The sequence below is a fragment of the Micromys minutus genome (genome assembly GCF_963924665.1).
Source record: "Micromys minutus genome assembly, chromosome: 9".
NCBI classification, from domain to species: domain Eukaryota; kingdom Metazoa; phylum Chordata; class Mammalia; order Rodentia; family Muridae; genus Micromys; species Micromys minutus.
Genome location: NC_137978.1, coordinates 61,700,203 through 61,716,651, shown reverse-complemented (window position 1 = coordinate 61,716,651; position 16,449 = coordinate 61,700,203). Strand labels below are relative to the sequence as shown.

Below are 16,449 nucleotides of genomic sequence, written 5' to 3'. Positions count from 1 at the left end.
AGGTACATTTCTCAGTACCATAAAAATCAAAATCCTGCCCTGGGCATGGTGGACATTTGTAATCCAGGCACTGAGCAGGCAGAGACAGGAGGATTGCTTTAAGTTCCAGGCCAGCCTTGAAAGCAGACCTTGTCTCAGAAAGGAACCCCTCAAACCCCCACACACCATGACAGAATGGACCTCACTCAGCTGGGGTTAGAACCAGAACTTTATTATATGACGCATACACATCTTGAAGGGGACCCTGCGGCTACTGAGTGTCCCTCTCTTCATTAGCCTGTTTCCATCCAAAAAAGCAGCTACAGGGGACAGGACACGGGAGGGCGGCCACAGACAGCACAGCGTCGGCATCCTACTAGCGAGGACTGGATTCCCCAGCTGGAAAAGTCTAAACTGATTGTGAACGGCAAACTGTGCTGTGTGGGTTTTAGCTGCTGTCTCTCCCACCCCTGCTGAGCCAAGTGGCTCTCATTTGCTGGGTCTTAGATCTTACCCCAAACCTGACGGCAAGGGGGCATCCCGTGGGGCCTCTGGGGAGGAGAGGAAACAGATTGTTTTGGAACATTCTAGCAGTTTGTCTTTGGGCCTCAGGTTCTCCTTTAGGGTGCTGTAGCGCAGACTTGCTCAGAGCTGTTGTCCTCAAACCGAGGCGCCTGACCACATGCACCTTACCGTCAGTCCCCAGCTACAGGGAGACCGACACTCGCTATTAAGCAGAAACCGCGAGGCTGCACAGCCCCATTGGCTGCCAGTCATAGGCGTGGATGAGAAAGGCCAGGGGCTTTGGCAACATCCTGGCTGTTCCCAGCCTCGACTGTGGGATGCATGGGTCTGGTCTCCCCAGCCAGCACGCAAAGCCTATGGCCCTGGCCACGTGGCTGTACAGAAACCACACAGCAAGGGCCACTGTGACTTGGACCTTTCCAGTCTGCTTTTCTTAGGAGGGAGGAACAGTTCCTCCTGGTCCTGTGTTCTGACTTTACATTCCTGCCCTGGACTACACTAGCACAGAGGACACAAAGAATCCCAATTTATTTACAAAATATTAAAAATTCAGTTGGTCATCTACATATTAACCCCCAGCTCTCCCACATTATACATGCACTAGTTTGGAGGGGGAAAAAAAAAAACCTTTTAAAAATAAAGAAGAAAACTGATTACTGTGTGGGAGTAATTTTTTTAACCCTTTGTCACCAAGTCTGCTCACTGCGGCTTCTCTGGAGGTCCCAGGTGCTGGTGTCCTCTCCCTGGCTGACAGGGGACTCCAGACAAGCTTGGGTGTTGTGGTGCCCCCGCGCCGGGAGGAAGCGCAGGCTCCTAGCAAGACTGCAAGCGTGGTGGGCAGGGAGGGCAGAGGGTGGAGCCTGTGGCCCCACACACGGAGCACAGGGAGGACTTTCGGCAATGGGGGGGAGGGGTGAGGGTTCTGCAGACCTGCTGGTCAAAATGATTTTGTACATCGTGGACCTGTGGGGCTGGGAGATGGCTAGGAGTCTGGAGAACGGGCGCCAAGCGAGCGTGTGTTTAGTAGCTGAGTGTGGAGTCGTCCCATTCGAGCTGCTGCTGCCGGGTGGCATTCTGGCCGTCCCCGGGGCCACCTTCCTCCTCCTCACTGCTCTCTGACTCGGCACTGGTGATGTCTTCCTCCTCCTCCCCATCCTCACTCTCTTCCTCCTCTTCCTCTTCTTCCTCCTCCTCACTGCTGTGCTGGTCCTCGTAAGTCTGGAAAAGAGACGACGGTGTAAGTCTAACTTGTGGCCCCGTCATCCAGGGTCCACAGTGACAGAAAGGATGGATCAGCACTGGAGTCACCTCATCACAAGTGACCAGGCAGGTGATGCTCTCATTAGCAACACGGAGGCCATGCACTTGGGACGGGATGCTCACGGCAGAAGGGTAGAGCTTAGTCCCATCGTCCCATCATACCAGAAAGATCTCGGGGTAAAGAAGCGGAGAGTATCGGTTGTCTCGGAGACAAGGTCTCTAAGCATGGGCTTTTCCCTAATCTCGCAAACCCAACATGCAGAGCATATGGCCCAGGTCTCCGTGGTGCTTTATAGTCTGGGGACCCTCTGCACCTACCTCCATGGGGTTGACGGTGATGGTCAAGGCAGAGTCATCCCAATCCATCTCGTTCTCCTTCCCAGTGTCCTGGTCCCGCATTGTTCGCTGATGGGCAGCTCGGATCCGAAACACCCCCATGATGATCATGAAAACCAGGAAGCTGACACATACCACAATCACGACAGTCGCCGTGCTGGGGACAACTGCCACGGGATTTGAAGACCAGACACAGCTTTTGTGACACTGCTTGCCCAGAGAGCCACCCCATCCTTGGCCCCCTCGACTACTCTAGGTCAAATAGAATGTGTCAAGAGTGAACCCCAAACCCTAGGAGGAAGCACTAAGCCTGTCTGCTCACCTGCTGTTCTGTGGCTGTGGTGAGCTTCCTTGTGTTTGTTTGAAAACACTGGGGTAGCTGACAGGCCATAGTTAGAAGTTACGCTCTCTACCAGGCTTGTGTATACTGGGGTGGTGGGGATGGGGGTGTCCATCTGGTCCCTATGTGCCATAGCATTCTGACCTATGTGCTTCCCCCCCCCCATCCTACCTGCAAATGGGTGAGGACTTGCCAAGTTATGACCAGATAGGTCCACAAAGGATCGATGTTCAGGGTGGACAAACTGGGGCTGGGCGGCCATGTGATTGGCGTGTTCCACAGGGTTGGCTGTGTGGATCACATTCACCTACAGCAGAGAAAGAGTCAGCATTCCAAGTGTACCTGAGCACTGAACAGTCGGCTCCTGGCAAAGCTGTGCTGCTCCACGGCAAACCGTTACTCCAGTGACCAGAAAAACATCACAAGTGAGACACTGTCAACTGTTACAACAGTGTGACAGTCACACACACACACACACACACACACACACACACACACACACACACACACGACGCAGAAACGGTGTGTGTCCAATGGTTCATGTGTAGTGTAGCTTACAGAAGAACAAACCTTACCATGGGAGAGTTAGCAAGGTTCACCATTTGTTGCTTTTCTAACTGGCCACCCTTTGGCCCGACTACATTTGACCTCTGCCCACTACTTGGATCATGGAGACGGTGGGTTGCTCAGAAAAGCTCTGAATTCATCTCTTAAGACCTCAGAAGTGCTGCTGGCCAATGAAGTCGGCTGCAGCAGAGGCTGCTGAACGTTTCAGAGTAGAGTGTATTGTCCTCTGGCTGCTGTGGCCTCAGGGTGACTGTGGCAGTGTTAGCACTTGACAGCCGGGGACTCAAACGTCCCTGTCAACAGGGCCAGTGATCTGACACAGCCACCAGGACCATTTGGTTTCCTGGGGGCTCTTTCTTATATGGAAACTAGAGAACACCCTCGTCCCTCCCCACAGACATTCTGTCATTCTTCACCTCAGCTCTCCAAGGTTACCAAGTCACTCCGAGCCTGTATGTCTACCCTGTGGAAATAGCCAGCCCTGGTCTGAGACAAGAGTCAGGACATTTGATTACTTTTACTGTTGGCCCTTTGGGGTGGGCACCCTGGACTCACCTCCGCCTTGAACTCATTGCTGAGGTAGCGGCCGTTTAGTTCTGAGCAAGTGAGCTTGAACTTCCGGTCCAGCAGGGACCTGGTGTGCCAATTCCGATAGCGCAAGAGGTGCAAAACCTCCTCGTAGCTTGCCATGGTCGCCACACCTGTAGGGTGGTGAAGGTGAGCGGCTTAAGTCTACAGCCCAGGTGGGCCTAGGTAGCTAACTTCAGGCTCTTGGGTCAGCCGAGCTAATGGCTATACCTCTGTGGCTTTCCGAGTCAAGAAATGAGAGCAAAGCAAGCAGGACCATTTCTCCATCCATAGGGCGTGTGCTCTTACCGCCCAGCCCCACCCTGCATAAGCACTGCCTGTGTCCCCTCCATGTGCAGAAGGGTGCCATTGTGAGGTGAATGCACCATGCGCATCTGCAGGCAGCAGGCAGGCAAGAGTCTTCCCCTCCCTTCTTACCCTCTGCTTGGCTCCAGCCCCTCACCTGTGAAGATCACACCCAGGTCAGAGTGGCTCACTTCGATGCCCTTCTGCTGGAGGCGGGCCACATCCACCTCCAGGCTCTCCTGCTCTGAGTTCAGCTCCTCCCCTTCCACTGTGACCTCACAGGTGTCCAGGTCATGCACAATTTCCTCCGACACCAGGGACTCTTGCACTGCAAAAAAATTGTCAGCCAGAAATAGCAGTGGCTGCAGGCGACACAACACCTTCCCCCACAACCCCTGGTCACATCTCAAACTCAGTAATGGGAGAGTCACCTTCAAGACTTGAGAGCTGAGAGTATAGTCAGCAGTAGACTATATGATTAGCACACTGAAGGCCCGGGCCCAGACCCAGACCCAGCTCAGTTAATAAATGGCACTTAATGAATCCCCATAAGAATGGTGGGACAGTCTTCCTATGGGCTGGCCCTCAAGCTAAATCTTAAAATCCAACACCCAACAAAAAAAGGAAAGCTACATCCAAGTTCCAGAAACAGACTCAAGTACTAAAACATTAAAACCTCCAAAAACAGGGCTGGAGAGATGGCTCAGTGGTTAAGAGCACTGACTACTCTCCCAGAGGTCCTGAATTCAAATCCCAGCAACCTCACATGGTGGCTCACAACCATCTGTAATGGGATCTGGTGCCCTCTTCTGGTGTGTCTGAAGATAGCTACAGTGTACTCATCTGCATAAAATAAATAATTCTAAACAACAACAAAAACCTGGCAGAAAAAGGGCTGAAGAAGAGGCTGCCAGCCAAGACAAAGAAGGAAGGCAGGCAGGTGGGGGGGGCTGCAGCTGTTACCTGTGGGGTCCTCAGCCCCATCTGCCTCGGGCTCCACCTCTCTGGTGATGGTGCTGATGATTCTCAGCTCGGGGAAGAGGGAAACACCCTCTGGGCTTTCGAATTCAGAAGCTGCCCGGGCAAAGTGGTGAACCCCGCTCAGGCTGATCTTAGGCTCTTCTGGCTGTAAAACCATCACATAGCCCTCAACTGGAGGCACCTCGATGCAAGCCGCCTCATTAAAACACCTGTCGGAGAGGCAGGAAGAGGAGGGAAAGCAGGAGTTGAGAGCTGTGAGGCAGGCAGCGGCCAATCAAAGGCTCCCGTTCCTCGTCAGCTTTGCAAGGTCAAGTGATAACCTGCTTCCCCTAGTGGGGAGGCAAACATCCTTAAAGGCACACACACTTCCTGCCCAAGGGCCAGTGAACAGAAATCCATTCTCTGCTACGTACTTGACGGTGCTGGTGATCTTGAGCCTGCGGATGCCTGGTGTGGGGAACTGCCTTGAGTTAAGGTAGGAAATGTGCTGCATGGCCTTATCCAGCTCTCCAACATTGTCTCCCTCCAAGGTCAACACCGCCTTACTGGAGCTTGCTTGGATCTGAAATCATCACACCAGAGAGAGGGGATAAGGTCCCAACTGAGAGAGGCCAAAACTGAGAGACAGTGGAGTTATCAGCCAGGGCTGAATAGGGTAAAGTACAGCACCCCATCTCTGCCTTCCCCTGCTGGCCCCACTAGGAGCAAGGTCAGGTGAGCTCTTACCTGCACGCCCCTGCTGCCATCTTCAGGGACCTGCAGGTCCAGCCCCTCTTTGCAGGTGTATAGACAGTCAATCACCTTCTTGTCCGCCAGTTTCCCAGAACGGATCGTGAGGCCAGCCAGGTTACCTCGGAAAAACTGTGTCATGTGCAGGTCGCCACCTTAGGAAGGGGAGGAGAGAGAACTTAGGCTTGTGGCCCACAGGCTCCTGGTATGTCTCATGGTGGTGTTACCAGTGAGAGCTTGGTGGATGGACATGCAAGTTAGTTCAGAACAAACCCTGTTAGCCTTGCAGTCTACATGGAAGCGCAATGGAAAATTAAATTGTTTATGATCATGCACATGGCCTGAAGAAGAGAGGAGGAAGAGGCAGGGTCCCTCACCCATACCCCGAATGCCCAGAGGCCCCTCCAGGGTCCTTATGCACCTGGTCACCCTATGATGATGGTGACCAATGCAGTGCCGTTGTCAGGGTACAGACACTGCCTCCCTCCTTAGTATCAGCTTGCTCGACCACTGCCACCTACTGGCTGAACCCACTGTAGGATGCTTTTCCTGTCTCTTGAGGATGTAGAGCTGGGGGTAGGGGAAAGACTGGATCATAACACTGCAGGGACTCGGGATGCTTAGAGTCCACACATAAAACCCTTTGAGACCTTCTACAGAGGTGCAGCATGTGTACAGTATTCATGAGTGAACCAACATTCACACTGTTGTTGTATATGCGTGCATGTATGTATGCATGTGTGTGCACAATACACACATGTACAGTATGCATGTGTGTATGCATGTTCATATATCTTTGTGTATGTGTGTGCATGTATGTGGACAGACCTGAGGTTGACTCTGGAAACCTTATTCACTGAGGTGAATTCACTCTTGGTGAACCCAAAGCTTGCCCATACAGCTGGTCTAACTAGCCAGCTTGTTCAGGGAAACCCTGTCTCGATCTTCTAATCACTAGGATTACTAGTGGTCCACCAGGTTCACTGGACGTTCATGTGTGTGATAGGGATCTGAACTCCAGGCGACATGCTTGCATAAAGCATGTCATATGCAGAGTTATCTTGACTTCCTGGAAGCTCTGCTGAGTTCTACCTCTGAGGAAAACAGGCAGGGAAAATGTAACAAAGAAACAAAACCTCAGAGGACAGACCTTGACAGACCACAATATTGAGCCACAAACTACAGGTCGCTTTTATGTTAATGAAGGTCAGGGCCCTGGCATAGCTGTCGAGTCATCACTAGAGAATTGGTATTTCTGTTTAGAATCTCTGTCCAGTAGGACAGAAAATGTAGAGATTGCTCTTCTATCCCATGGTCCAACCAGCTGAACACCATGGAGGGGCCTCCCAAACCCAGCCTGGGGGCTTTTAGTGGAAGCCTCGTGCAGTGGGGCCTGGAGAACTGGAGGTGCTAAAACCCCCACAAATGCAGCATACAGGGTGTCATCTGCCCCCCTCTGCAGGAAGGGGTGTCCCAGGACGCAATGGGGAAGCTTGATGCAGACAAGCAGCTGAAATGGTGTCTGGGATCAAAATGTGGTTTGCTCATCTCATGCGACATGTGGAATGGACCAACGTCTCATCTTTAAAGGAAACATTATAGTGAACAGGGGGTGCGGGTGAGGATGGGGGGATCCAGCAACCTGCAGAGGCCATCGTCACAGGCTCGGTCTCATTGCCACTTTCGACTCCTGAATACTCTGGAAAGGCAAGACAGACGGCAGAAAGGACGGAGAGGTTAGGGCCTTCACACCAGACCTCAAAAGTCAAGTGCTGGAGCAGCCAATCGAAGGCCCCAGAGAACAAAGCCCCCCTTGACGTCTGGGACACAGTTCACCTGGATACAAGCCTGCACCTGGTGACCTTTTCCCAGAAGTGACCCCTGCTCTCAATGCTTCTTTTATACAGGCACCTCTTCTTTCGGAAACACAAACCAGTGTCAAGTAAGACAGAGAAGCAGGCACACCGAATTCATCATCTGTTTAGCTGACAGGACACTGCGTTCCAGGAGGTCTGCCTGGGAGTGGCGCTGGAGCATTCAGCTCCTAGACCAGTGTTCTCTTCCCTCCAGACAGGGAAGCAGAATGTACACGAAACGGGAGCCCGTACCAGGTCCAGAGCGTGGCACACGAAACACCTGAGTCTGCACTTCCGGATTTTAAATGCCAGAGAGAAGAAGACATTAGGAGGGATGCTGGCTCACTGTCTATGGATCTCACCTAGATAAACAACCACTGCAGGCCTGGGCACTCACAGACACGATCTCTACAGCTGCAGAGCAGGGTACAGAATCCAAAGCCTCCCTGGTGGTTATACACCCATGGCTGAGCACAGAACCCACAGCTTCTGTACCGTGTTGTGGGGAAATGCTGCCCCTTGCAACTGCTTGGTAACACTGGCCACAACACTGTGCTTACATATGTCCATGCAACATGTGAGGCTTGGGGTGAGGCCAGACCTGTATAGCAGTTTATCTCCACGTCCATCCACTGTGAAATCTCTAACAGAGGTAGAGCAGCTGCCAATGGCCACCCTCCCCACTGTGAACTATTGGGGAGAAGGGATTCCACATTCACCGAGAGGCAAAGGGCAGCTTCCTCCATATGAACTGAATTTTTAAACAGCTCGTGTTGATCAGGGCTATAGAGATGGGTCAGTGAGTTAGAGCGTGTTCTATTTTTTCAGAGGATCCGGGTTCAATTCTCGACACCCATATGATGGTTCACAACCATCTGTGACTCTGGTTCCAGGGGATCTGATGTCCTCTTCTGGCTTCCATAGGCACAAGGCATATGTGGGGTGTACAAACATACACACAGGCAAAAATATTATTAACATATGGAATTTAAAAAAAAGAAATTGTGTTGGTTTGGTGTGGAAGTCACACAGGAAGGGTGACAAACACCTGGTGCTTGATGGCAGTGGCACTGTGACTGAAGGCTGCCGGCCTTGCCCTGCCCCTCAGTCTTCTGCCTCGCATCTTATTTTCTCACGGGAAGCCATACAGACCAACAGTGAACCCCAGACCCACTGAAGAGGTTCATCTCAGTGTGCTAACTTACTCCTTTGTACCCAAAGGAGTTTAGAGAAAAACTGTGAAATTCAAACTCTAAAATAAACAGATTTGTCTTGGGAATTAGATTCATTCATACTTTTCTAAGTAAAAGCAAGGCCCTAAGGGGAGAAAAATCGTATCTAAGTCTCTTCATCCAGCACACGTAGTGACGGTGTAGGAGGCTGTCGGGCACACGGCCCTCCGAGGCTGATGTGTGGCTCTGTGAACTTGGACAAGAACGGTTAATGCTTATTTCTAATAACTTGCTTCCTTTAGCTTTGCACACAGACTCTAAACAACAGCAGTGTGCGGTCACTGTAACCCTATCACCAAGAGAATCATGGGTGTTTTCTACCACTGCACAGCAGAGCAGGGATAGGCAAACTATCCCAAAATCCTTCACTAGTTTCAACTTACACTGTTTTCTGGCCCTGCCATTAAACCTTTCTCTCACCTGGTACCATGGCATCATGGGCATCAGTACACGAATTCAGAGTCAGTCCTTCTGTATGCTGGCCACCTTTTCAACTTAATTAGCTACCTAATATCCCACAAATAACCAACGTACTGTCTAAGGGGTTCACAGGTTTCACCAAACCAGGAAGGCTTTACTTCTCAGGGAATGATCAAAGCCTCGTCTGGTGAGTCACAGCATTTAGGTTCAAATCCCAGCCCTGTGCTAATCACCTGGATAATCCTGAGCTGCTCCTTCCCTGGGCCTTGGTTTCTTCTGCTGTAGAGAGGACCATGAAGCTTCCTGAGATAACAAGTACAAGAGACAGCAGACAGCCTGCCACCTGGCAAACACACGCGTCAGGGTCCTCTCCAAATATCCCCTCACTCGCAGAATCCTAGCAAGCTCTTAACAGCTTGCTAAAGGGCTAAATACTATAGAAGAGGCCTGTTGGCCAGAGACTTCTACATCCTTTACTGTTCTGTCATCTACAGTCCATTCTCACCTCCAGATACCCATTAACAAACAGGTTGGTTTCTATACCAGTTTCCTAACCTTACTTCCCATGAGCGTGTGTTCTCAGGTTCAGGGAGGGTGATGGGGGCTGTTGTCCATACAAACCATCAATGACATAAGTAGTGTCCCCCTAAAAGGTTACGCACAGATAAAGGAGCCATGGGTAAAGGTGATCCAAGGTTCTGACACAGTTAACGACACATTAAGGAGCCGATAGTTAATTCCCCGAGGCCGTTACCTTGCCAGCAAGCTCCGACCACAAGCTGAGTTTCTATTTTGGTTGGATGAAGCGGGTAGTCCTCTGTCACGGAGAAGGGCTCATGCGAAACGCCGTCCACATAGAGAGTCACACTTGGGACTTCCACATTGAGGACAAAGTGGTGCCAGTCCTCATCACAGACCTATCCAAGGCAATGGAAGCGTGACATGTCAACCAGCTGCTCAGCCGAAGGCACAACCCCGGCCGCAGCAGGGCGGGACCTGGAAGATGAGCCATGCCTAGGAATGACTTCCTAAAAATAAGAGGATTTTAAAAATCTGTGGGGGAAAGTATTTCATAAACACATCCTATGGGAGGAGGGTAATTTCTACATCCCAAATACTAGTCATTCATTTTCAGACCAAAATAGTGATATCACCAGTCAAATCATGACAGGGCATGTGCATGTGCTCTGTTGAACTGCTTGTCCAAATAGGAACATACAAGCTGAGCCCAGCGGGTAGAATGCCCACACACCCTGGGATCAAATGACCACACCATAGTGCCCGGCTGTAATCTCATCAGTTGGAAAATAGAGGCATCATCCTTGGCTTCACAGTGACTTTGAGGCCAACCTGAACTACATGAATCCCCGTCGAAAAGAAGAGAAGAGGAGAGGATGAGAGAGGAAGGAAGGGAGGGGAGGGAAAAGAAAAAAGCAAAGGGAAGCATCTCAGTGAGTTGGAGACCAGCCTTGTCTATACAGCAAGTTCAGCCAGGTCTACATAACCAGGGCTACAGAGACCCTGCCTCAAAAAAACAAATGACCAAATAAACAAATAAGAACATGTAATTTAGACCGAATGCCAAATTAACCTGAATTCCTTTTCAGTAGTGGACAGGCATTATGAATATATCAACCTGGGTCTGGAGAGATGGCTCAGCGGTTAAGAGCACTGACTGCTCTTCCAGAGGTCCTGAGTTCAATTCCCAGCAACCACATGGTGGCTCATAACCATCTGTAATGGGATCCAATGCCCTCTTCGGGTGCATCTGAAGACAGCTAAAGTGTGTTCATACATAAGATAAATAAATTAAAAAAAAAAAAAAACCAACCTAATGTAATGTCTGACTCCTTATGGAATTCTGATTTAAACAAACTATAGAGAGTCTCTGGCTCAAATATAAACATATTTAAAACAGCTTGAAATCTGAGCACTTACTGATTATCTTAAGAATTACTGTTATCTTTTCCTTTTGTCTCTCTTTTTTTGGGGTGGGAATGAGGATGCTAGTTATTGGACCCAGGGTCTCGGGTATGCTGAATATGTGTAATCACTAAGACATGCCCGAAGACCCTTCATTTGAGATGTGAGGGCTATATTGTGGCACTAAGTTACAACTTGGAGAAACTGTCTACATCTGATGAAACACTTTGTCCTGAATCTCTTGGAAATTACTGAGTAATTTGGGGATGGGTAATATAAATTATTACAGAGAATAGGTATGATCAGGAAAGCTGACAAGGGCTGCTCCCCACAGAGGCCAGATAGAGGCACACGGGAGTGAGCTTCGAGCTCACCTGTCTTCCTTACATATCTGAAGTTTTAACAAATGTGTAACCAGGAGACCCCACACGGGTCACCTCAGCAGGCACAGCCTGCAGCTTCCACTTCTGTTGCTCAGAATTTTTCCACAGCATACTTTCCTTTAGCTTCTTGGAAAAGCACAGTAAAAGCTTTTGAGAAAGGATTATTTACAGAAATAAAAGCTCTGCTCCCCTCTCATGGATACCTTGGCCCTTATGTATCTCCCAACTGTTCTACACAGTGCAACGTTGTAGCAACCCCAGGCCCGCCTAACAACCTGTCTGTCGCCTTCCTTGGCGCACTAACTCTGTGGACCAAGGGTCTCAGCTAAGCCAGAGCTTCCCTCCCTCACAAGCTGTTTGAGTCTCAGTTTACAGCATGAGCTGACTTCATTTCCTTAACAGAGATACTTCAATGGCCTTCCTCCCAAGCGATTATCACAGGCATGCTGAAACCCTCCCCCAAAGACATCACCGAGAGGGGGTGCTCTGTAGTCCCTCCATACATACGCTATGTCGAGCTAGCAGTTTGTGTGGCATCTGAAAGACACCAAGATGGCCACCATTTGAACATTTAAGGTATCTGTGGTATCACTGAATGGCTGAGTCAGTCTAGCACTTCCTGGTATAGTCCGGGATACCGGACCTTAGATACTGACGACTAAGGTAATGTGAGAAGGGTTCCAACGCCATCCCATCGCTTGAGACAGCGCCCTTTATTCTAATCAACTGTACTTTAAAACACATATTCTTTTTTTAATTTTGAAAGTGTGTATCTATGCGTACACGTGTGCCATAACACGTGTGCATGCCAGAGGATAACTTTCCTTCCAACATGGGCGTGAGCTCTGGGGATCTAGTCAGATCATCAGGCTTGGTGCCAAGTGCTTTCCCTGGGGAGCCATCTCTGGCCCCAAAAGAACATAATGTTTATGTTAGTATTTTATGTATAGAATGCACACATAGGGAATGATCAGCAGTGGGAAGGCATTTAAGGAGTCTGATATTGCTATCCTGTGACCACAGTGTCCCTCAGGCTGTCATGTCCCGAGGGATGAAGTTCTGTTACTCACTTGGTTCAGCTTCCAGTGGAACTCCGCAGGCCTGTATTTCTTCTCCTCAGACGGGTCCTGGCGGAGGAGGAAGATGAGTCTGCACCCGTGGACATAGAGGGAATAATGGTGTCGGTTCATTTCTGCAAAGACAGACGGCGTCTGTGGGTAAATTGCCAACTTCAGGCCCAGGGGGAGAGAAAGGACTGTTTCCTTAATGGGTTTAAAGATTCGATCTGCACAAATGAATCCTCTAGTTAGGAGGGATTAGAATCCTCCAAGACAGGGATTAGAAACAGACCCACAGGAGCTTTACTGAGTAATCTACTGAGTAAAACTGATAAATCCCCCAGGCTAGTTCTGTCTCTCTTGAGGACAAAGTGTCCCTAGCATAAGAGAGAGCAGCCAGAGGACCCAGGCCCTGTGAGGGGGACCCTGAAAAACACCAGCCAGTCCAGGGACACAACAAACCTGTTTTATCAGAACTGCAGAGAATTGTCTCCTTCTTCCGGCCAAAAGGCCCATGCCGCATCCACACAGAAATTGTAAAAGGCTCTTTGGGGTCAAGGGTCACAACGCCGTCTGGGATCCTCACCGCCTGAGTGCCATTGAACTCAAAGACTTGGTCACTGTCATGGCCGTTGTCAGTGGGGAGGCCGGCAGTCCAGTTGAAGGAGCTACTGGGGGATGGGAGCAGCTCTGAGGTGCCGGCAGCAGCCCCTGAAACCACAGGGAATCAGTTCCATAGAGAACAGGGAGTGGTTCAGGGCCTCACTAAGGGGTAGCTCTCAACTCAGGGTTAGAATGCTTGCTGATTTGATTTTACTTTTCTTGAAAAATAAGAGATTCTTTTTGGCTTAATCAAGTAATCTGTGTAATAGTACACAGATCAGTAATCTTAGCACTCGAGAGGCAGAGGCAGAATTGCCAAGTTCAAAGTCTGCCTGGGCTACAAGTAAGTTTTTGGCTACAGAGTGAGAAAAAACATCCCATGTACTAGAGCGCGCGCGCGCGCGCACACACACACACACACACACACACACACACACACACCTGTGGATTTTTTTGTTTTAAGGAGAAGAATGAAGAAGATATAACATAGCCAGGTATAGTACACAGGCCTTGGGAGGCAGAGACAAAGGCAGACATATCTCTGTGTATTCAATTTGCCTGATCTACAAAGTGAGATTCGGGCTAGCCAGAGCTATGCAGCGAGGCCCTGTGTCAAGACAGACAACAACAACAAAACTACTTCTGATGCTCCTACCCAAATATACACTTTTGTGTATAAACACTTCTAGTCCCTGTTTATGAATATATAAAATAGTGGTGTGTGCATGTTTCCATGTATGTGGGCACACGTGTGTATGGGTGTGCACACATATAGATGGAAAGCCCTTAAAGAGCTGTAGGAAAGGGCTGGAAAGATAGCTCAGCAGCTAAGAGCACTGGCTGCTCTTCCTGAGGTCCTGAGCTCACTTCCCAGCAACCACATGGTGGCTCACAACCATCTGTAAAGGGGACCCAATGCCCTCTTCTGGTGTGTCTGAAGACAGCTACAGTGTACTCATGAATAAGATGAATCTTTAAAAAAAAAAAAAAAAAAGCTGTGGGAAAGAACCCTGAAAACATAAGTTCAAAAAATACATATAGCTCTCTCCTTCAGCCGAGCAAGATGCCCAAAGGATAGAAGGCCAAGGGGAAGAAGGTGGCCCCAGCCCCCACCGTCATCAAGAAGCAAGAGGCCAAAAAGGTGGTCAATCTTTTGTTTGAGAAAAGGTCCAAAAACTTTGACATTGGGCAGGACATCCAGCCTAAAAGAGAACTAACACACTTCGTCAAATGGCCACACTACATCAGGCTGCAGCAGCAAAGAGCCACACTCTATAAGCAGCTCAAAGTACCTCCTGCCATTAACCAGTTCACCCAGGCCCTGGACAGGCAAACAGCTACTCATCTGCTTAAGCTTGCCCACAAGTACAGGCCAGAGACAAAGCAAGAGAAGAAGCAAAGGCTACAGGCCCATGCTGAGAAGAAAGCTGCTGGCAAAGGGGACGTCCCAACTAAAAGACCCCCTGTCCTCCGAGCAGGAGTGAATACAGTCACCACCTTGGTGGAGGACAAGAAGGCTCAGCTGGTGGTGATTGCCATGGTGTAGACCCCACTGAGCTGGTGATTTTCCTGTCTGCCCTGTGTCAAAAGATAGGGGTGCCCTACTGCATCATCAAGGGAAAGGAAAGGCTGGGGTGCCTGGTCCACAGGAAGACATGCACCACTGTTGCCTTCACACAGATTGACTCAGAAGACAAGGGTTCTCTGGCTAAGCTGGTGGAGCTATTAGGACCAATTATAATGACAGATATGACGAGATCCGCCGCCACTGGGGAGGCAATGTTCTGGGTCCTAAGTCTGTGGCTAGTATTGCCAAGCTGGAAAAGGCAAAGGCTAAAGAACTCACCACTAAACTGGGTTAAATGTACACTAAGTTTTCTGTACATAAATAAAATTACAAATTTTTTAAAAATACATATATTTTTTTCAACTACACAAAATGTAATTTTATAAGGAGCTTCACAGACCTAAAACAACAAAGGCAGCTGTATTATGAGCCAGCTTCTCAGATAGAAAGGCAGGCAGATTCATGAGTTCAAGGTCAGCCTGGGAAAGAGCAAAGTTAGGCCCAGGTGTGGTAGGAATGGCGATCTCAGAGAGAGATCCCATCTAGTTAGCTTGTTGTCTGTGCTTGCAGTGGTAGGCAAATCTCCGAATTCATTTGCACTGTTCAAAAACAAAAACCCATGTTTGCTGTCTCTTTCTAACAATGAAGGAGCTGGGGTCATGGTCTGCTGATTCATGGGATAATCAGGAAGAAACCTGGAATTAATGATTGAATTGATACGTAAATACAAGACTGGGCTTTGGCCAGCAAGAGAGCAACCACAGAGAAAGAACTGCTCTGAGAGCTAACACAACTCTTTTTAGAATTTTTCGTGGCTTTCTGATTTTGTTCTGGAAACCTAAGAATTACTTTTAGAATTTCTCTAACAGGATTTCTGCCTTTGTTGGAAAATCCAGGACCTTTTTCCTAGCAGCTTTTCTGATTTTGATTGGAAGACCCATGAGCTATCCAAAGAGCCTTTAGCATTTTTTCTAGGGTGAGAATGCTATCTTGTAAAGAGAGCTGTCTCGAGCAGAACACAGGCTGTCAGCTTGTGACCCACAATTTGACTTCCGAGTTATTTTTTTCACTGCTCCCATACACCCCTTCCTCAGGAACCCTCTCTAAGACAAGGCACACCTCCAGCACACACACATTTTTTAATTAAACTGGAATCCCGCTGTATCTGCAAATTATACATATATTCTCCTTATTCTTCTACAGCATAGCTTAAAGTGGCTACATAGCATTTTCGCTGAACAGATACAATGTAATTTATTTAGTCCTCTCTCTGGGACTCAGACTGAGCATTTGTGTGTCTGATGATTCTGACCTTAGGATAAACTTCTAGAACTGGAACAACTGCACCAAGGAACAGGGGAGAGAAGACTCAGCAATGTAAACTGAAAACTGGGGACTGGTCCCCAGAACCGGTATGTAGGACAGAGAAAACCCACTACCACGAGGTGTCCTCTGCCATGGCACACATGCACTGCACATGCATAAAACAAATAAATCTATTAAAAATAAAGAGAGTAGAGAGATTTATAACGGTCAGTACATACTGTCCTCCCTTCTCTAGCTGGGACTGAACTCAGAGCATCAGGAAAAGCACTATGCCCTATGCGGCCTAGGCAAAACCAGACCTCATGGCTCAAATGGTCCCCTAGCCGGATCACAGAGCACATTCCTAAGTCTGGTTTCTTGTTCTTACATCTCCCATACTTGAATGAATCACGGGCTCTTTGGTGCAGACACATACATACATACATAATTCTGCATTGATTCTGCAGGGTCTGTGTACTCCCCATTCCCGTCCTGAATGAAACCCAGGCAGC

The 16,449-nt window shown here is 49.1% G+C and overlaps 1 protein-coding gene across 3 annotated transcripts in view; it reads right to left on the bottom strand.

The window, feature by feature from the left end:
• Positions 1 to 196: 196 nt before the first annotated feature.
• The window catches only part of CLSTN1 (calsyntenin 1), a 59,348-nt gene continuing 43,095 nt past the window's right edge, over positions 197 to 16,449 (bottom strand). For 2 of the 3 annotated variants that reach the window (XM_080921214.1, XM_080921215.1), the window contains 12 exons: positions 12,925 to 13,173; positions 12,475 to 12,596; positions 9,853 to 10,015; positions 7,233 to 7,289; positions 5,588 to 5,745; positions 5,275 to 5,423; positions 4,844 to 5,070; positions 4,038 to 4,208; positions 3,563 to 3,708; positions 2,612 to 2,747; positions 2,083 to 2,267; positions 197 to 1,722 (listed from right to left, as the gene is read on the bottom strand). In XM_080921214.1, the coding sequence (XP_080777340.1) occupies positions 1,525 to 1,722; positions 2,083 to 2,267; positions 2,612 to 2,747; positions 3,563 to 3,708; positions 4,038 to 4,208; positions 4,844 to 5,070; positions 5,275 to 5,423; positions 5,588 to 5,745; positions 7,233 to 7,289; positions 9,853 to 10,015; positions 12,475 to 12,596; positions 12,925 to 13,173 (1,961 nt within the window). In that variant the 3' untranslated portion in view covers positions 197 to 1,524. The remainder of the gene's footprint in view (positions 1,723 to 2,082; positions 2,268 to 2,611; positions 2,748 to 3,562; positions 3,709 to 4,037; positions 4,209 to 4,843; positions 5,071 to 5,274; positions 5,424 to 5,587; positions 5,746 to 7,232; positions 7,290 to 9,852; positions 10,016 to 12,474; positions 12,597 to 12,924; positions 13,174 to 16,449) is intronic. The other variant, XM_080921216.1, reaches the window with a different exon arrangement.